The sequence below is a fragment of the Varanus komodoensis genome, unplaced genomic scaffold, assembly GCF_004798865.1.
Source record: "Varanus komodoensis strain SLA01 unplaced genomic scaffold, ASM479886v1 scaffold5, whole genome shotgun sequence".
Classification (NCBI taxonomy): domain Eukaryota; kingdom Metazoa; phylum Chordata; class Lepidosauria; order Squamata; family Varanidae; genus Varanus; species Varanus komodoensis.
Genome location: NW_025336087.1, coordinates 8,460,565 through 8,477,745, shown reverse-complemented (window position 1 = coordinate 8,477,745; position 17,181 = coordinate 8,460,565). Strand labels below are relative to the sequence as shown.

The 17,181-nt window shown below is 40.0% G+C and overlaps 1 protein-coding gene across 3 annotated transcripts in view; it reads right to left on the bottom strand.

The window, feature by feature from the left end:
* CWC27 (CWC27 spliceosome associated cyclophilin) overlaps window positions 1-17,181 on the bottom strand; it is a 146,308-nt gene that overhangs the window by 100,915 nt on the left and 28,212 nt on the right. The window contains exon 11 of one of the 3 annotated variants that reach the window (XM_044446236.1): window positions 3,044-3,644. The exons of the other annotated variants lie outside the window; for them this stretch is intronic. Coding sequence (XP_044302171.1) covers window positions 3,587-3,644 — 58 coding nt within the window. The 3' untranslated portion in view covers window positions 3,044-3,586. Of the gene's footprint in view, window positions 1-3,043; window positions 3,645-17,181 lie in introns of those variants that run through there. 3 annotated transcript variants of the gene reach the window in all.

Below are 17,181 nucleotides of genomic sequence, written 5' to 3'. Positions count from 1 at the left end.
ATGATAAAATACATTGAAATACAATAGTACATAATAAATTACCATTATATATAAAAATACAAAGAATACATTGATTTACAAAAATCTTTCTCCTAATTGCTGGAGATGTGGTCAGATCAAAGGTACTTTATTCCATATGCAGTTAGCATTTGAAAATGTGCAAATATTTTGAACAGCCATTTTTCTTTACAGTTCTTAAATAACAAAACAAACAGTTCAGGTCACCCAGTTATTAGCTCTTCCTTCTATTTTTAATGACACAAAAGCTATATAAAGACCCAGTTTTAGTACTACCAGCAGTGACAAAAATGGATGAAAATGAAAATAGGATACACTGTGAATGGTCGGTTTCTAAAAACCTGGGAGGTGGTTCTTGCTGAAAAGCATACACAACACAAATACTTGATGAGATTAAAAAAAAATCAAACAGGACATCTTTGAAACCTGGTTCTCCTTCATTACATAGGAAGAGGCGAGATCTTCAGGCCAGTATCTACCAAGTAAGCAGGCCTAGTTTGGAACTAAGGTGGCTAATAATGGAAAACTGATCATTTTGGGGCTACAACAGATCTTAAATGGATACAAGATCAGGGAAAACAATCCAAAAATGCAATGAATCTACAGTAAACAATATTAAGCTAAGTGTGTTGATGTTTTCATTATAAAGTTGTTACCTTGTTTAAAAAAAAAAACAAATTACTTGTTTCAAAATAAAGAACCTGAAACAAGAAGAAGCTTGCAGAAAACAGCTCTGTTGGTCTGTATAAATGAGGGTTTCTACTTGTTTGTAGGGATATTTTTTAAAGTGCAAAACCTGTCACTCCCAAGAGTGCAGTGAAAACAATGGAGATACCATAGTCTTACCTAGTACTGCATTAACTCTCTATGTGAGAGAAGGAAAATTACTGTTACTAACAGAAGAATGATGGATTACTAAAGACCAGAGCAAAAGACCCTTATAAGGCCAAAGGCCAGAGTACAGAACTGTGTAAAGATTTCTAAACAGGAAGTAGAAGAAAATAGGCAGGTTTAAATTGGTTACTGATATAAACAAGTAAAGGTGAGCTAATAGTATATGGTATGGCTGAGTTTGAACACAAGGGAAATGGTAGAAGAGTTCTTCTTAAATCAAAGTTCTGAAGAACACAAGAGTGGTTGAGGACATTGGTTAAACCGTTACTTTTGCGGAAGATAGTAGGTAATTGATTGTCTTTTACAGCTGGCCAGTCTGTGGAAGGGAAAAGGAGATAATGAGCTTGGAAGAAGGTTTGTTCTTCCTATCTCATCCTCCCAGCAGTTTTGGGAGATAAGTGGTCACCAGTCAAAACCATTCCAAGGTCAAGACAACCTATTGAACTTATAGTAAGTAGTGCGCACACTTAATAGGCTTATGAATAATAGCTGACACACCTCTCATAGGTAATGGGCTTATTAGTATGAACATGGGATGTATGAGCAGGAGGGGAAACATATCAAGGAGTAGTATGATGTAGGCAGATGGAGAAGATTGTGACCTCTTAGTAACCCAGCCAATGGGAGAAAAGAGGCAGGGTCTGCAAGCCAGGAAAAGGGAATAAAAGGCAATGTCTCTTGTGAAAATGGCACGCGCGCTACCTGTGAGGTGGGTGCCTGCTCTTGCAAGAACATATTAAACTAGTACTGCTTGCTACTTTGCCTCCCGTGTTGTCACTACTTGGAACTTAATTTCGTTCCTAACATCTAGAACAGTGGTTCCCAAACTTTTTCAGTCATGGAACCTTTCTGAAGACTTTTTTTCCTCTCTACACAACCCTAACTCTATCCCATTCCAAGCACTGTGAACCCACAATGTTCTTCCTTCTTTTGGATGCTCTGATTGTCTAAGTGCTTTGCACAATGTAGTAGGTTTGCAAATAAAGATAAAACATTTTAAATATAACTAACGAATAAAGCAATTATATGGTAACATTCCAAATGAATTCTTTCAATTATTCCCAAAACTACATAATAGAGGCCTAGGAACCAAATGATGTGATGCATTTCCTTGTTTGCTGCTTGGGTACCAACTGACAATCAAATAGTTGGTCTTGTGTGGTTTCACTTTAAAATCCATTTTAAATTTGAGATTTTTCGTGGAACCTCTACAAGGTTTTTGAGGAACCCTTGGGTTCCACAGAACACAGTTTGGGAACCTCTGCTCTAGAAAATACGGTAGAGTTGTCTGTTACAAACAAGTACTAGATTCTGGGCAGCAAGCATTTGTACTTATGCTTCCTCTGACTGAAACATTTAGCATTGGCATTAAGCTTATTTGAGAACAGCAGGGTCACAGAACCTCCTTCCAAATATGCTTGTGCTACTGGATGAGTAAGATCAGGCGTAATATGAATTTCAAAGAATCCATCAGTCAACAAAGCATTTATTTGTTGTTATAATGTTTTGACATTAGTTTAATTAAATAAAACATTTTTATCCTGTCTTTCACTAAATGCCTCAAGATGGCTTGCAGAATATAAATTCAGAACAATGAAAATACAATCCATAATACAACAAATAATAGATAAGTACAAGCAGTACTAACAAAATACCATCAAATTAAACCAATAATAAGCAAAAGAGAATAAATCGCAATCATAAGGAAAATAAATAAATAAAATAGATAAAATAATAAAATAAAATAAAATAAAATAAAATGCGACTGTTAACTTTAGAAATCTAAAAACTGTAATTCTTAAAATGACATTCAAATAAAAAGGTTTTAACCTGGCACCAAAAAGAATATAGGCTCGGTGCCAGGCAAACCTCTCTGGGAAGCGCATTCCACAATCTGGGTGCCACTGCAGAGAAGGCCCAACTCCAAGTAGATGCCCTTTTTACCTCCTTCAAGGAGGGCTCCCGGAGCAGGGCCTCTCCCACAGATCTTAAGGGGCATGAAGGCATATAAGGAAGGAGATGTTCCTTCAGGTATGCTGGTCCCAAGCCATTTAGGGCTTTATAGGTCAAAACCAGTACCTTGAGAATTGGGCCTGGACTTCAACTGGAAGCCAGTGGAGCTGGTAGAGGACCAACATTATATGAGAATTAAAATAATAATGACATGAATTCATTAATGTGCTATTGCAGGGTTGGCCAAACTGAGGCTTGGGAGCTGCAGGTGGTTCTTTGAGCAGCTTTTCGCCGTGGGTACCCACCTGTGGCTCTCAAACATCTGACATTTACTGTGTGTGGCTCTTCTGCTGAGCCAGTTTGGTCACCTTTCTGTAAAGGTTACTAACAGGCATAGAACCTTCAGAACTTCCCATATTAGCTCTATTCTAGATTCAGTGAACAAAAACAATGCATTTTTGGCTATATGCAGTATTTGAAGGATTCTATTTCACAATTTAATCATCACAATAAGCAAAGAATACAATGGTGGATTACAGTATGATTTTAATACAGTGGAATATCATGTATCTTAACAGCCTGCCAAAGACCAGGAGAGCATGATTTCCCATAGGTAAGCACCATCAGGCACATAATCATTTTGCCTTGTCTCTGCCCCTCATGAGAAGATACAAGATGGTGGAACTGTCAGCACTGGAAGGGGGGAGGGTGAGAACTCTTCCTAGCATGTTGATAATTTCCTGCCCTCCATATCTCCTGCAATGTATGCCTTCTTCCAGCTGAAGAAAAAAAAGAGAGGAGTGGGGGGTGGCATCAATGGCAGGACATCACCCTCTGAAAACACCCACCTCATGGGGTGAGGGGCAACTCACTGCTCAGCCTGAAAATAGTTTCACACCCCTTGTACAAACATTAGGCGGGCCAGATGGCAAGGTTAACTGGCTTGGCTCACCCCGTTTTGGATTTCTCTATTCACCTCCAGCACCCTTCCAACTCTTGGAAGTCTCTTGCACGTGCAAAAGACTCAAAAACAAGCGAAAACAAAAACCACAAGTATTTTCTATATCTTCCCCTTCCTCCAAGGATTTCTCCAAGGTGGCTCTGTTAGTCTATTGCATCAAAAACAACAAAGCATCTTGTGGAACCTTGAAAACTAGCAAATTCATTCTGGCATAAACTTGTTTATTCTAGTGTAAGCTTGCCAAAGTAAACTTGCTAGTCTTTAAGATGATGCAAGGCATTTAGTAGTTGTTTTTTTTAACTCTGAGAGTACATGGTTCTCCTACTCCTCCCAATTGTCATGAAAGGTTACTCAGAAAGACTGACTAGCACAAAGGAACCCAGGATCAAATCCCTATTTAGGGAGCAGGCAAACAACTTCATGGCTGAGTGAGGATTTGAACCTGGATTCTCAGTCCTAATTTTGACAATGTAACCACTGCATCATGCTGCCTCTCCCTGACAATTAGCCAAGGCCCCTGGGTACATGGTTACCTAACTTTTTTTAGGTCTCCCTTAAATATGAGACATAAACCACATACAAAAAGTAAATAGTCTTTCTTGATGGGAAATCTCTCAATTGATTATACTGGCTATGGCTGATAGGAGTCATAGGCCAACTTTCTGGAAAGCCACTACTTTATTTGGACATATTTCATGTTGTTGGCTGCCCCATCCTGGCTTTCTCCATGTTGCTGTTATGCTGGGGCTTTAAGAGACTTCTAGAAATAAAGAGCTCTGACTGGATTCCTTTGTTGACTAACAGTGATTTTCGGGATAAGAGCAGAAAATCCTGGAAAAATGAATTTGAGACTTCTCTCTTTTAGGCTAATGCAAAGTTGTTACACTTTTGTGACATGTGCTCCCCATTATGCTTAACATCCAACAAAATGACGCATATTTAGAATTGGTCCTATTTTCTAAAAGCTATTAGGAAGGGTGAAGCAATTTTATAGCTCAAAATGAGGAACAGAATATGGATAATGCTGTCACTACATGTCCCATTCCCCTGCTGCTTTTCTTACACCTCTAATTTAGCAGCTGGCTTGTCCCATGATTTGGAGACAACATTGACACTTTGTCTTAGCAGGCATTCTTGCTGATTCTGTAGCTGGAAGGGTTCAGCTCTGAGGAAACAATAGCTACTATTCAACACTGTTATATGCCAATATACTTATTAATTACCATCACATCAAACCAGCCACTTAACCCTCAGAACCCTGTAGGCATAAACAGTAATTATAAGGAAAAAAAGTCCCTTATGCCAATCCCATCTGTCATAGTCTGCAACACTAAGTATTAGAGCCTTTTTCAATGCTTTCAAACTAAAGGTAATTTTCAATTTATTTAAAGGTTATGCATCACTGTTTCTCCAACAGGTCAGACTGTTAATGCATTCACACATAATAGTGAGAATGAGCTTTGTGTTTGCATATGAAGTCCAGTTCCCTTCCCAACAAGCCAGAAAGACAGTGCTTCATGAAATAGCCAAACCTGGAGTTGTTAACCATAAACTGCGGGAAAATCAGGGTCACACTGATAGCTAATAAAAAAAAAACCTTTAAAACTATTAAACTAACTGAGCAGTTAAATATTGCTGATCTACAGACAAAGGATGAATGGCATCAGAGTCCATTCCACATGAAACACCTGGATGCATGATTCTCATACCACAAGAAATATTGCTTCCACGGATCCATCCGTGGAACAGGAATTCCTCAGAGCTGAGCTACAGAAAAGCTGCCTAAAATAAGATAAATAAACTGAAGCTCAATCCAGACAAGACAGAGGTCCTGTTGGTTGGCGGATCGGGCTTCGGGGAAGGTGAATTGAACCTAGTCCTGAATGGGGTAGCACTCCCTCTTAGGGACAAGGTCCGCAGCTTGGGAGTGCTCCTCAACCCAGAGCTTTCACTGGAAGCTCAGGTGACAGCGGTGGCGAGGAGCGCTTTCTTTCAGCTTCGGCTGATCCATCAGCTGCGCCCCTACCTGGAGAACGACTGCCTGGCAACAGTGACACATGCGTTGGTGACTTCCTGACTTGACTTATGTAACGCGCTCTACGTGGGGCTGCCCTTGAAGACGGTCCGGATACTTCAATTGGTTCAAAATAGAGATGCCAGGCTGCTGACGGGGACTGGGCGTTATGTTCACATGACTCCAGTTCTCCGTCAGCTTCACTGGCTTCCCATTGAAGTCCAGGCCCAATTCAAGGTGTTGGTTATGACCTTAACAGCTTGGGTCCTGGTTACCTGAAGGAGCGCTTACGTCCACATATGCCTGCCAGCCCGCCCGCCCGCCCCTTGAGATCAGCGGGAGAGGCCCTTCTCCGGGAACCTCAGTGAAGGAAATTAGGAGGGAAAGTACTCGGAGGAGGGCTTTCTCTGTGGTGGCACCCAATCTATGGAATGCACTCCCCAGAGAGGTCCGCCTGGTGCCGTCGTTATTTGTTTTACGGTGCCAGGCGAAGAACTTTTTATTCAAATGTTATTTTAACTGTTAATAGTATTTATTTATTTTATTCTTTGGTCAGGGCAACTTAATTTATACTGTTAAATTATATTGTTTTATATTATGTTATTTATTTATGATTGTGAGTCGCCCCGAGGCTTCAGTGAATGGGGCGGCATAGAAGTTCCCTAAATAAATAAATAAGATTGCTTCCCATAGCAAACAAATACCTCAATGCAAAGCAATGGAAGATCAGCATGTCAGGAGCAAAGAAAATTACAAATAAGCCAGTTACATGAGAACAGTGACTTTTCTAACACACTTTACCAACCAAGTTAAACAATTTAAGCAAGTGTGCTGTACTAGGTTAGACTCTGGCCATGTTCACGCAATAATATTGCTCCCTCTTCCTGTAAGCAGCTATAAAAACCAGAAACAGGCAAGCCTCATGTCAGAACCCGGCATCATGTGCAATTGCTAATCACAGACTGAGGGAAAAGCAGTATTAACTTATTTAACCTTTATTATTTGCAATGCTTTTCTATGGGAAGTACACTTTTTGATTTATGAGTGACAATTTGAACCTAACAAGCACAACAGGCTTTCAGCATGAACATCTAATCATTTTCCCTCAGTAAACTGAGCGTTTCCCTGATCCTTCTGACCTTTCAACAAGTGGTTTAGAGACTATTGGATTATTGCAGCTAACAAATGACAGGTGAAGCCAATTAACTAAGCCATGACGTAACTGTGACTTCCAGTCTTTAACAAGAGTTTTCTTCAGAAAATGATGCTTTTCCATCAATGAACTCAGTATGGCTGCTTATCAGTCAATCCTAATAACTTCAAAAGCTCTACACTGCTGATATACTTCTCATTAAAAAGTGATTTTGCTGTAAAATTATCCTACTGACTGTGGAGTGCTTTGCTATTCTTTATGTTGGAAAGTTGTCAAAACAGTGTGATTTAACTCATTTGGCACCAAGACATCTGAATTAAGGAGCAAGGAGCTGTAAGCTCACCTAACAATGCAAGCTTGAGGCATATAAATGTGAAGAGCCAGTCCAACCCTCAAACACAATACTCTATTTAACAACAGCAAACCTTCTTGAACATTTTCTGTCTACTTGAATTTCTCTGCATCAAATCTTGTCACTTCCAACTTCTCATGCCAACATCTTGTGTATGTGAAGACTTTTAAGGGCCAGGTTATGAGAAGGAGCATTTGAGCCCATGTGAAACTATCAAAACCTAAGTCTGGAATCAGAAGTCTAGCTCTCTGGTCTGTCATTAGATAGCTCTGTGAGAGAGGGTCTAAGGTTGCATAACCTTACGCCTGCTTAGCTGGGACTGTCCCACTGAACACAGCTGGGCTTATGTCTGGTTTCATGCACAGAATTGAACTGGAAATCTTGTTTCTGAGTCCATATACATTAAACTTTGCAGTTTTGTCAATGTGGATAAATTATATGGGACCATAGCTCAGTGGCAGAATGCTTGTGTTGCATACCAAGACCACACAATCAATCCCTGTATGCAAAAGGAACAGGTAGGAGATGGGAAAAGTCCACTTCTTAAGACCATGGAGACCACTTACACAACAGGAAGGTAGAAAGGTAAATTGTCTTTGCTGGTATATGTACAGGTTTTCTGTGCTATCAGTTTATGCCAGTGTTACTAAGCTTTTAGCTTTGCCACTTACCTGAGAGCTGGCTTAACCAGAAGTTGGTCTTTGTACAATGTAAGTTTTCAAGTGCCAAGTCTAACTTGCATTCTTTGGAGCTCTTGCACCTAATGGTTATTTTCTGTTCCCAAAATATTAACTGAAGTAAAATTTCCCAGTTACATGGGTTTCCTTTAGGCTATTTGGCTGAGCAATACCCATTCAAAGCCATTTTAACCTGGCAGAAAAACAGCAAACCAGGCCTGAGAACAGCCAGAAACTTGCAGGTTTCTCATTTATCCAATCACAACAGTTTGGGAGATAAGCATTTAAAAACACCAACTGACAAAATAGAGGAAAAGATGCATGCCTGTTCACCTCCACAGGATAACTTGAACTTATTTACTTATTTAAAGGATTGTTGAGGGTCTTAAAATCTATGATTTGAAACTGGGGAAAAATATGAGCAGTTTTCAAAAATTTCATGGTCACAATCCCAACTGTGAAATGTGCAACATACCAGAAACTGCAATTCCAATGAAGAATATCTTTTTAAAAAATGACATTTATGCTTTAGTCTGTGGGGGAAAGTGGGCACTTTATTTATTTATTTATTTGAACATTTCTATGCCGCCCCTTGCCGAAGCCTCGAGGCGGCTTACAACACAATAAAATACAATAAAATACAAAAATAACAATATAAAATTAAAATTAACAATATATAATAAATAAAAGATATAAGTTATAAAAGAAGCACAGAATACACATCCCCCCACATTTGAACTGTATGCTTCTCCTATTCAAACTGGCCATAAAATAGTTCATAAATGAAAAACTGGATTGAGCCAAATGAACTTAGAAAATCCATTACAGAGAATTGTAATGAGATTGAAAATCACTAGTTCTTCCATCCCTAGGGAGAGGAAGGGAAAAGGAAGCATGGAGAAACAGCAAAGAATATGCATTCCATTAAGTTACATGCCCTTAGGCTTAGTTACAGTAGGGCCTGAAGAGGAAGGGCAGTGCCTTTCCAAAATATCATGAAAAAAAATGGGATTTAAGAAAATGAGAGATAGATCTAGGGATGTTGGGGGTATCTGAGTAGAGATACTCACCTAAGTTAAACCCCTGCTTGAATAATAGTAAGCAGTGCAGAAGCAATCAAAGCTCCTGCTTCCAGTCTGGTTTTCTGAAATATAGGGCAGAGCCTTTGATACTACACTGTATTAATTTTTGCTAAGGTAGTCAGTTTGGTCTCCTTTAACCAGGTCCAGATTAATTCTCCAGATGGATGAAGCTACATTGCACAGGTACAATTTATTTCCCTTTTAATTAAAAGTATTGGTGGCTATTGTTCCAATATTTACTGCTTTGGTGTACCAGTGGCATTTAGCTAGTAGCCCCTACTTTGACCTCGAGCCCTAGCCCATGATATTACTGTGTGGTTCAGCTAAGAGATCTCTTAAACATGTGAAGGCAGACCACAGCACTTTGTCCACTGCATTTGCAAAAGCAGAACTATGAATTCTGTTGAATCCTAAACATCACCTTCCAAAGCTATCCTACTTGACTAAAAATACACAGCAACCACATCCTAATCCCTCTAATGTAGTGATTGGATGCACTCTTCCTATAAAAGAGCCTTTAAGGGTTGTAGATATAATCCAGCTCAGACGAGGAAGAGCAATTCCAAGGCCACAGGTAGTGAACCCAGAGATGAATCAGGTGGTTATTGAGAATCAAATCATTTCAAATACTGTGAGAAATTTAGTGTGCATGTTAATGTGAAGATGGGCAGACCCAGTATCATTAATCCCAGGCTATAGCATCATGTTAAGAGCACTGACCAATTGAGAAGCATCACATGCTCCAAACGACTAGCAGTTAAGCAGGAGGATCCATCTTAAAGGCATGGTTTGCTTTTTTCATTTGGAACAGCGAAAATGTGCTTTCAATGCAACTCCTTACCATTAAAACTACATTACCTTAATATACTATATATACAGTATATATACAGTATATATATACAGTATATTAATATACAGTATACTAACTTTTTTATTGAATTCTGATATTTTTCTTTTGTATTACAAAGCCAGCCTAGCTGCTCAGCTATATAATGCACTCTTAGTTAGAAAGCCTTTGTCTGTGCAGCAATCATAACAAAACTAAGGGATGAGACAACTCAAAACAGATATATGTTCCTGCTGGTCAGGATAAAATGTGATATTTTGCAAACTGTATTGATACCAAAGCTAAATCAAAAACCACTGCACCAGTGAATAAGGACTGTGATCCTAGCTGGAGCTACAAAAACCCAAACATGCATACTTCCTATGTTACTCCACTGGAACAACAACAAGAGAAAGGATGAAGTCTGGCAGTTAAGAAGTGTATTACAATACCTCTGGCTAAATCCTTCCAGCTATAATACAAAAACTAAACATATAGCTACACAATCAATGGCATTGTAGTGCTTTGAAATGATATCTTTCCCCTCCATATGGTGTTAACAATCTACTGTGTAATAAGGATTACACATTCTCACCTTCCACCACACTAACTGCATTTTCACAGGTCAGCTAAGTATCCTTTTTTTCCAGGTGACCAGACAAGTGCACACACAAATTTCACTTAAAAGTACACTGGCTTTTGCCAAGTAGCAGCAGGATGAAATATACCACTGTAACAATCGAGCCTTTGTCTGAGGCCAAGACTATACCTATTAACATGCTTTGAAGCTGAGCCAATAAAAATCTCAGTGCTGGGATATAGTTTTGCGCCTAAACAATCTGTGCTTGTGTTTAATATACTATAGTCTATTTTCAAGGCCCTGCCAATCATGCACTCTGTATGAAGAGCTTGGCTGAGACTTCCCAGACCCAAGTATGATAGAAAAAGATAGAGAAAATGTGTAGCTCAGTAAAGAAGAAATCATGCAATTAAGTGCAAGTTCATATACGAAGTATATCCATGAAGTTCAGTTAGAGCCTGAACTGAAACAAACCTTTCTTTCAAACATGTTGACAATGTTTTTCTAAAAAGGGATTCCTGGAACAGTGTGATATTTTAAAGGGAACTGACTCAGCAACAAAAAAGGTATAGCATGTCTAAAGAGCAACACTGACCATCAGAAGCCAATTCTTTCTCCTCCCCCCCTCCCCAGACCATATTCTTATTCTTCCAGATATTCAGGAACAAAGGGCAGTCAAGTTAATGTGTAGCAGACCCTAGAGGCTTAACAAGGGAAAGGGAACGAACTTTGGAGGATAAAGCAAACATCCCAACCGCTTCATTTTCATAGTGAAGTATATCTCACTACACAGTAAAAAAGGCGTTCTGTCATGAAACCAAGACTACTAACAAAATTGTGTTGTTAATGGCAACATCATTAAGACATACTGAAAAGAAGCCAGAAAAGTGGGGGAAAATTGGCTTGCAGGAAAGCTTGTTTGGATGCCTAAACATTTGTGATGCAGTACAGTTATTTCATTTATTAACTCCACTTGTACCCTGCTCTTTTTCCAAATAGCTTAGAATAGCTTGCATTCTGTTCCCAGGTTGCCTCCTATCCAGGAAACGCTCAGGGCCAAACCCAGCTAACCTCCCTAGTTTGCTTTTATGTCACCAGCAATGGAAAGCTCAATCAAGCCTTCACCTGTCTCTACTAATGAGACAAACACAGACATTCTGAGCTACTTCCAGCTTTGCAGAATATGGATGTCCTTTTCTCCAATGAACAGATAAAAATCTTTCCAACATTATGATCCAATGAGTATTGTGAGCAACCAAATCTAGTCCAAGAAGTTCTCCTCACTGATCAGGTTTTTAAAAAATCATTTTCATCCCATTTCTTCACAGGCTTGAGGCAGAATCATATAATTTAAAAAAGAGCATTATTAATTTGACACTACTGCTGATGTACTTATGTTGCACTAGTATAAGCAACCTTTAGTGCAGGGGTCCTCAATCTTTTTGAACAGGGGGCCAGTTGACAGGTGCCAGCGGTGGCCAAGGGCCACCAAGGCGGTGCTGGTGGGAAGGCGCACACACACAAGGCGGAGATGGGGGGGGCACGGGGCGAGGCGCCGGCTTGCGCACAAGGAGATAGTTTCCGAGTGACTCCAAAATGACCTCCTCGTGAGCAAGCCCACATGTGCCCAGCAAATGCAAAACCTGTGCAGCAGGCCGGTTAAAAGGGCATGGCAGGATGGATCCGGCCTGCAGGCCTTAGGTTGAGGACCCATGCTTTAGTGCAACACCAATACAGTATTTCAGTGAAATGGGTTTTCCAGAGAAACCCATCCTCTCAGCAAATGCTACTGATGTTGTACTAGGTCACTTAGACCCGTGGTTTTCAACTACCAGTCCATGGATCAGCACTGATCCACAGGAGATTTCCTGCTGATCTGTGGAGTGGGGGGCATATCCTGCTCGCTGCAGACTGGTATGGGGGCTGGCTGTGCTCTACTACCCCTTCCTCGGTTGGCATCGCATTTGTGGGGGGTGCACTGGTGCTGCTGGGGGGGAGGGGAGAGACAGCTCGGTCGGAGCTGGCTGGGAGCCACACTACAGTGATTTTGCTATTTTGTTCTTGTGTTGGCATTTTCTGTTGCTTGATTTCTTGTTGTTTTGGGGAATTTTCATTTTTTTTGGCATTGTGTTTGGAAACTAATGCACAGAATACTGTATAATGTGCATAGTTCTTGTTTCTGCCTCAGTGGTCCCCAAAGTGGTTTTCCTGTTTTCACCAGTCCCCAGCTGTGGAAGGTTGAAAACCACTGGCTTAGACCAATGCAACATAATTTACAATAATGGTAGTGTTGAAGTGACTACTGCCCACTGTCTAAAGTCAAAATATCCATCAATCAATAATAAACAGTTTGCCAAGGAATCAGAGCACTGAACTCATCTAACTCATCCCAAAAACCCTGTTGTGCTTTCTATGATCTTACAATAATGACTAAATGGTTACTCACCTTTGGTTCTACCCAAACATCAGAACTACCTTGGGCATATCTATGGGCTTGGTTACACCCATGGGAATTATTCAGCTTTTCTAAGGGGTAATTTAGAAAGGAATCAAAAACAAAATTGAAAGTACTGAAGTACCCTTCTACAAATCTACATTGCAGTCCCATTTGGAGTACTGTGTACAGTTCTGGTCACCTCTTCGCACATAGAGTTGGAAAAGGAACATAAAATGGCAGTCAAAGTGATCAGAGAATCAGAGAACATTCCCTAGGAGAAAATGCTAAAGAGTTTGAGACTTTGGTTGAGAAAAAGTGACTGAGAGATTCATACAGTTAAGCATAGGGTGGACAAAGTAGAAAGAGAGAATATTAGAACTCAAGCTCATCCAATGAAATAGATTGGCAGTAGACTCAGATCAGATTAGAGAAAATTATGCAGTGAATGCATAATTTATGGAATTTTCTGTCAAAAGATGTGGTGACAACCACTTGATTTGAAAGCTTTAAAGAGGAATTAAGCAATTTCATAGATGATGGAACTGTATCAGTGGATATTAGCTATAATCAATAAATTTGCTGAGTGGCAATTGTGGGGAAGGGCTACTAAATTCAAAGTCTACTTGTGGGCTTCCTGGAGGCATCTGGTGGGCTTCTGTAGGGAATTGGTAAACCTATGGTCTGATCCATCTGGGCTCATAGTTTGAAGAACAGGATTCCTTGATCAAACTTTTTTGTGAACTCCTCAGTTAAAAAAAAAAGTCACATGGGTGAAGGCTACTGAGGACCCACATTCCCAATGCTCCCACGTACACAGAGTTAGCTGCAGTTTAGATGCCAGCTAGAAATAACCAATAGCTACCCTAAACTTTGTGGTAGGAACTCCACAGTTGTAAATTATGTCACCCTCCTTCCAGCTTTGGAATGCTCTCCCAATGTTAAAATTTGAAGCCGGCTGGCACCACCTTTTAATTGCCAAGGTCTGGGTTGTGGTCCTGTATTGTTTCATTGCAGTGCTGTTTATCCACTCACTAGCATAGTCTGGAAGTTCCATTCTCTTTTGTTTTATTATATTTTAAATCTATTATTCACTGATCAGGGTGGCATCTATTTCTCAGAACAGAAGTAGAACCAAAACAATTAAATAAAAGGGTTAAAAAGAAAGGGAGGGGACAGCATGCATGAGAGAGCCTGGAACACAAATAACCCACCATCTCATTTTATTTACTCTAGCTGTATGTTAATCTTTTCCCCCTTCTCTTTTTGTCTATCTTATTTGTTAATGCTTCAGCCTGTGGATTATCCTCCTGTCCTGTATTTGTACAGTGGCTAGCAAAACAATGTGGTCTGCAGCCTCTTGGTGCCATCACAATACCATAATGAACACTGCATCTAATTGATTCTGGAGGACAACACAGGAAGCATGACCCATGCCTGCTTCTGTTCCCTCCCTCCCTGTCCCACATACACAAAGAAAAACCACCTTCTATTACAGAGCATCACAATTTAAATCTTCCCAAGCAACTCAAAGCCAAATAACGCACAGTTTAAAGATCAGTTAAATCACACCATGAAAACTAAATGGAGAGAGGTAGCTTGCAGATCATCCTGAGGAATCTAATTAGAAAGCAGAATAAAATATAAGTGCTCTGGACACGCTGCAGAGAAAATGTATTTTAGAGACTGCTCTTCCAATATTTCTAGCAAATATTCCTAGAGAGTAGAAAACGCACATAATGATGAGCAATAAAATACTAAAATATTATACAATTATTATTTTTGGTGTCAAAGTAGTATTTTTCCTTTTCTCATTCTTTACCTCCTACTTGCATCTTAAACTACCTTGAACTGTTGGTTTAAAGGCTATTTAACAGTGTCTGGCATCGCTAAATATGCACCAAGCAGCAATAATAGTAACAGCAGATACAGTACTATTAAACTACTCTTAAAAGGACTTCAGAGAGGTAAAGGAAAGTGAAGAAGTGAACATTTTAATTATTCAGTTCATTTGTATAGGGATGCAATGCTATTTTAACCAAATGAGCAATCCAGACACAAGCACTCAAGGTCTCCTTACATTGGCTTTGGGAAGGAAACAGTGCCTCAGAGATAGTAGCAAAAGAAGGCCAACTGCATTCAGAGAAGTCTGCCTGATTTTAGTTTCACATGTTATAATATTCAATTAGATCTGATTATCCAATTAGACAGTATCTAAATTTAATCTGTCCTAAATACCTTGTTTTCAGAGTGACACCTATGTTTCAGAGAGAGTAACTGAAATGTAATGGAATTTCCAATGTCAGATATACACGTTTAGTTGAGAGTAAGCTCCACTGAATGCAGTGTGTCTTATTTCTCAGTAAACATGGACAGAATTGAGCTATAAAATCCTGTTCTGATGTTCCAGTAGAAGCATGGTTGTTCTTTCCTATGTGTCTGCTCACCCAGGCATAATATACGTCTAAAGAGGGTCTGCAAGCACACAGTATGAGGCAGCAGTCAAGGGGTGGGACTGGGACTAGAGAGAGCCATATTCCAATCCCCATTCAGTCATGAGGTTCACCAGGTGTCTTTTGGCCAATCAGTATCAGCCCAGCCTTCCTCACAGAGTAGCTGTGAGAATACAATGGAGAGAAGGATCATTGTGCTTCTTTGAATAATACAAGGGATTAAATAAATAAAACAAGAATAGAGGTTGCACATATATGAGCACATACTTTTAAGAATTCAACCAGTAAAACAGCATCCTACATATGACATTCAAAAACCTCTTCAGTTGTAGGCACTGTATAACCTTATGCTACTACTCCACAGTAGTAAGTCATGCTTTAAATCAAGGCTGGGGAACCTCCTTTAGGCCAAGAGCCAAACTTAATTTTGGATACATTCTCAGGGACCACATGCCAGTGGTGGGTGGGGTTGAAGGCAAAAGAGGCTGGGCCATACTTTGTTTAACACTCTTATTGGTTATTAATCCTTTCTGTTCTTATGTGCTGCCAAGTTATCTCTGACTTATGGGAACTAGAGAGCCAGTGTGGTGTAGTGGTTAAGAGCATGGGACTGGGACTCAGACGATCTGGATTCTAGTCCCCGCTCAGCCATGGAGCCAACTGAGTGACTTTGGGCCAGTCACAGACTCTCAGCCCAAACTACCTCACAGAGTTGTTGTTGTGGGGATAAGATGGAGGAGGCGATGTAAGCTGCCTTGAGCCCTTTGTAGGAAAAAGGCAGGATATAAATCAAATAAATAAATAAATAAATAAATAAATAAATAAATCTCATGAATGAAAGTCCTCTGGAATATTCTGTCCATGACAGCCCTGCTTATCTCTTCCAAATCCAAGCTGAAGTGTTCCCTAGTAGAGTCAATCTATCTCATGTTTGGTCTTCCTTTTCTTCTGCCTTTGACTTTCCCTAGCATGATGGTCTTCTCCATCCTGCCTTCTCATGATGTGTCCAAAGTATGACAGCCTTAGTTTTGTCATACTTGCTTCTAGCCAAAGTTGTGGAACTAAGCCTTATTAAACTTATATATTGGCCCAAGGGCCCTCTAAGTGGATAAACCTTTTAGAAGAGGGGATGAGGTGAAAAGGCCAAGAAGCCACCAAATGAAAGGCACTCAGGGAAAAGGGAGCACAGCCATAATTGGCCAGATTGGGAATCAGCTGAGCTGGATTTGAATCACAGACCTCATGCCTTAAAGGCTAGTGGAGTAAAGCAGGATCTCATTGCTTGACTTGATTAGGTTGCAGATAAAGTTACCTTACAGAAATTTAAAAAGGGACTGGTGTCTGATATGAATTAAAAAGTAAAAAAAAATATTTTTTTCAATTAAGGTTGGAAAGGACTTGGAGGGTCATCACCCTGAAGTGCCTGATCCTGCCTAATCCTGGAAGCTAAGCAGGGTTAGGTCAGATTGATGGGTGACATGAGTCCTGCACTGAGCAGGCAGCTGGACCTGATGGCCTGCTAGGCCACTTCCAACTGTATGATTCTATAACAGATGTCTATCCTGTAGCATTCCTGACAGGTATTTAATCACCTCTTACAGCCCTCTAAGAGAAAATGTTCTTACCCACTTACTCATTTGTTAAATACTTGCCATTGTTGGAACTTATAGCCTCAGATCTAGTTAATATAATTGAGGAGTCATTTGTATGAGGGGCAGCACCTGCGCAAACCAGGACTGCATGAAATTTTTCCTCCTTTTGAGGGGAAAAATTTATGTGAACCA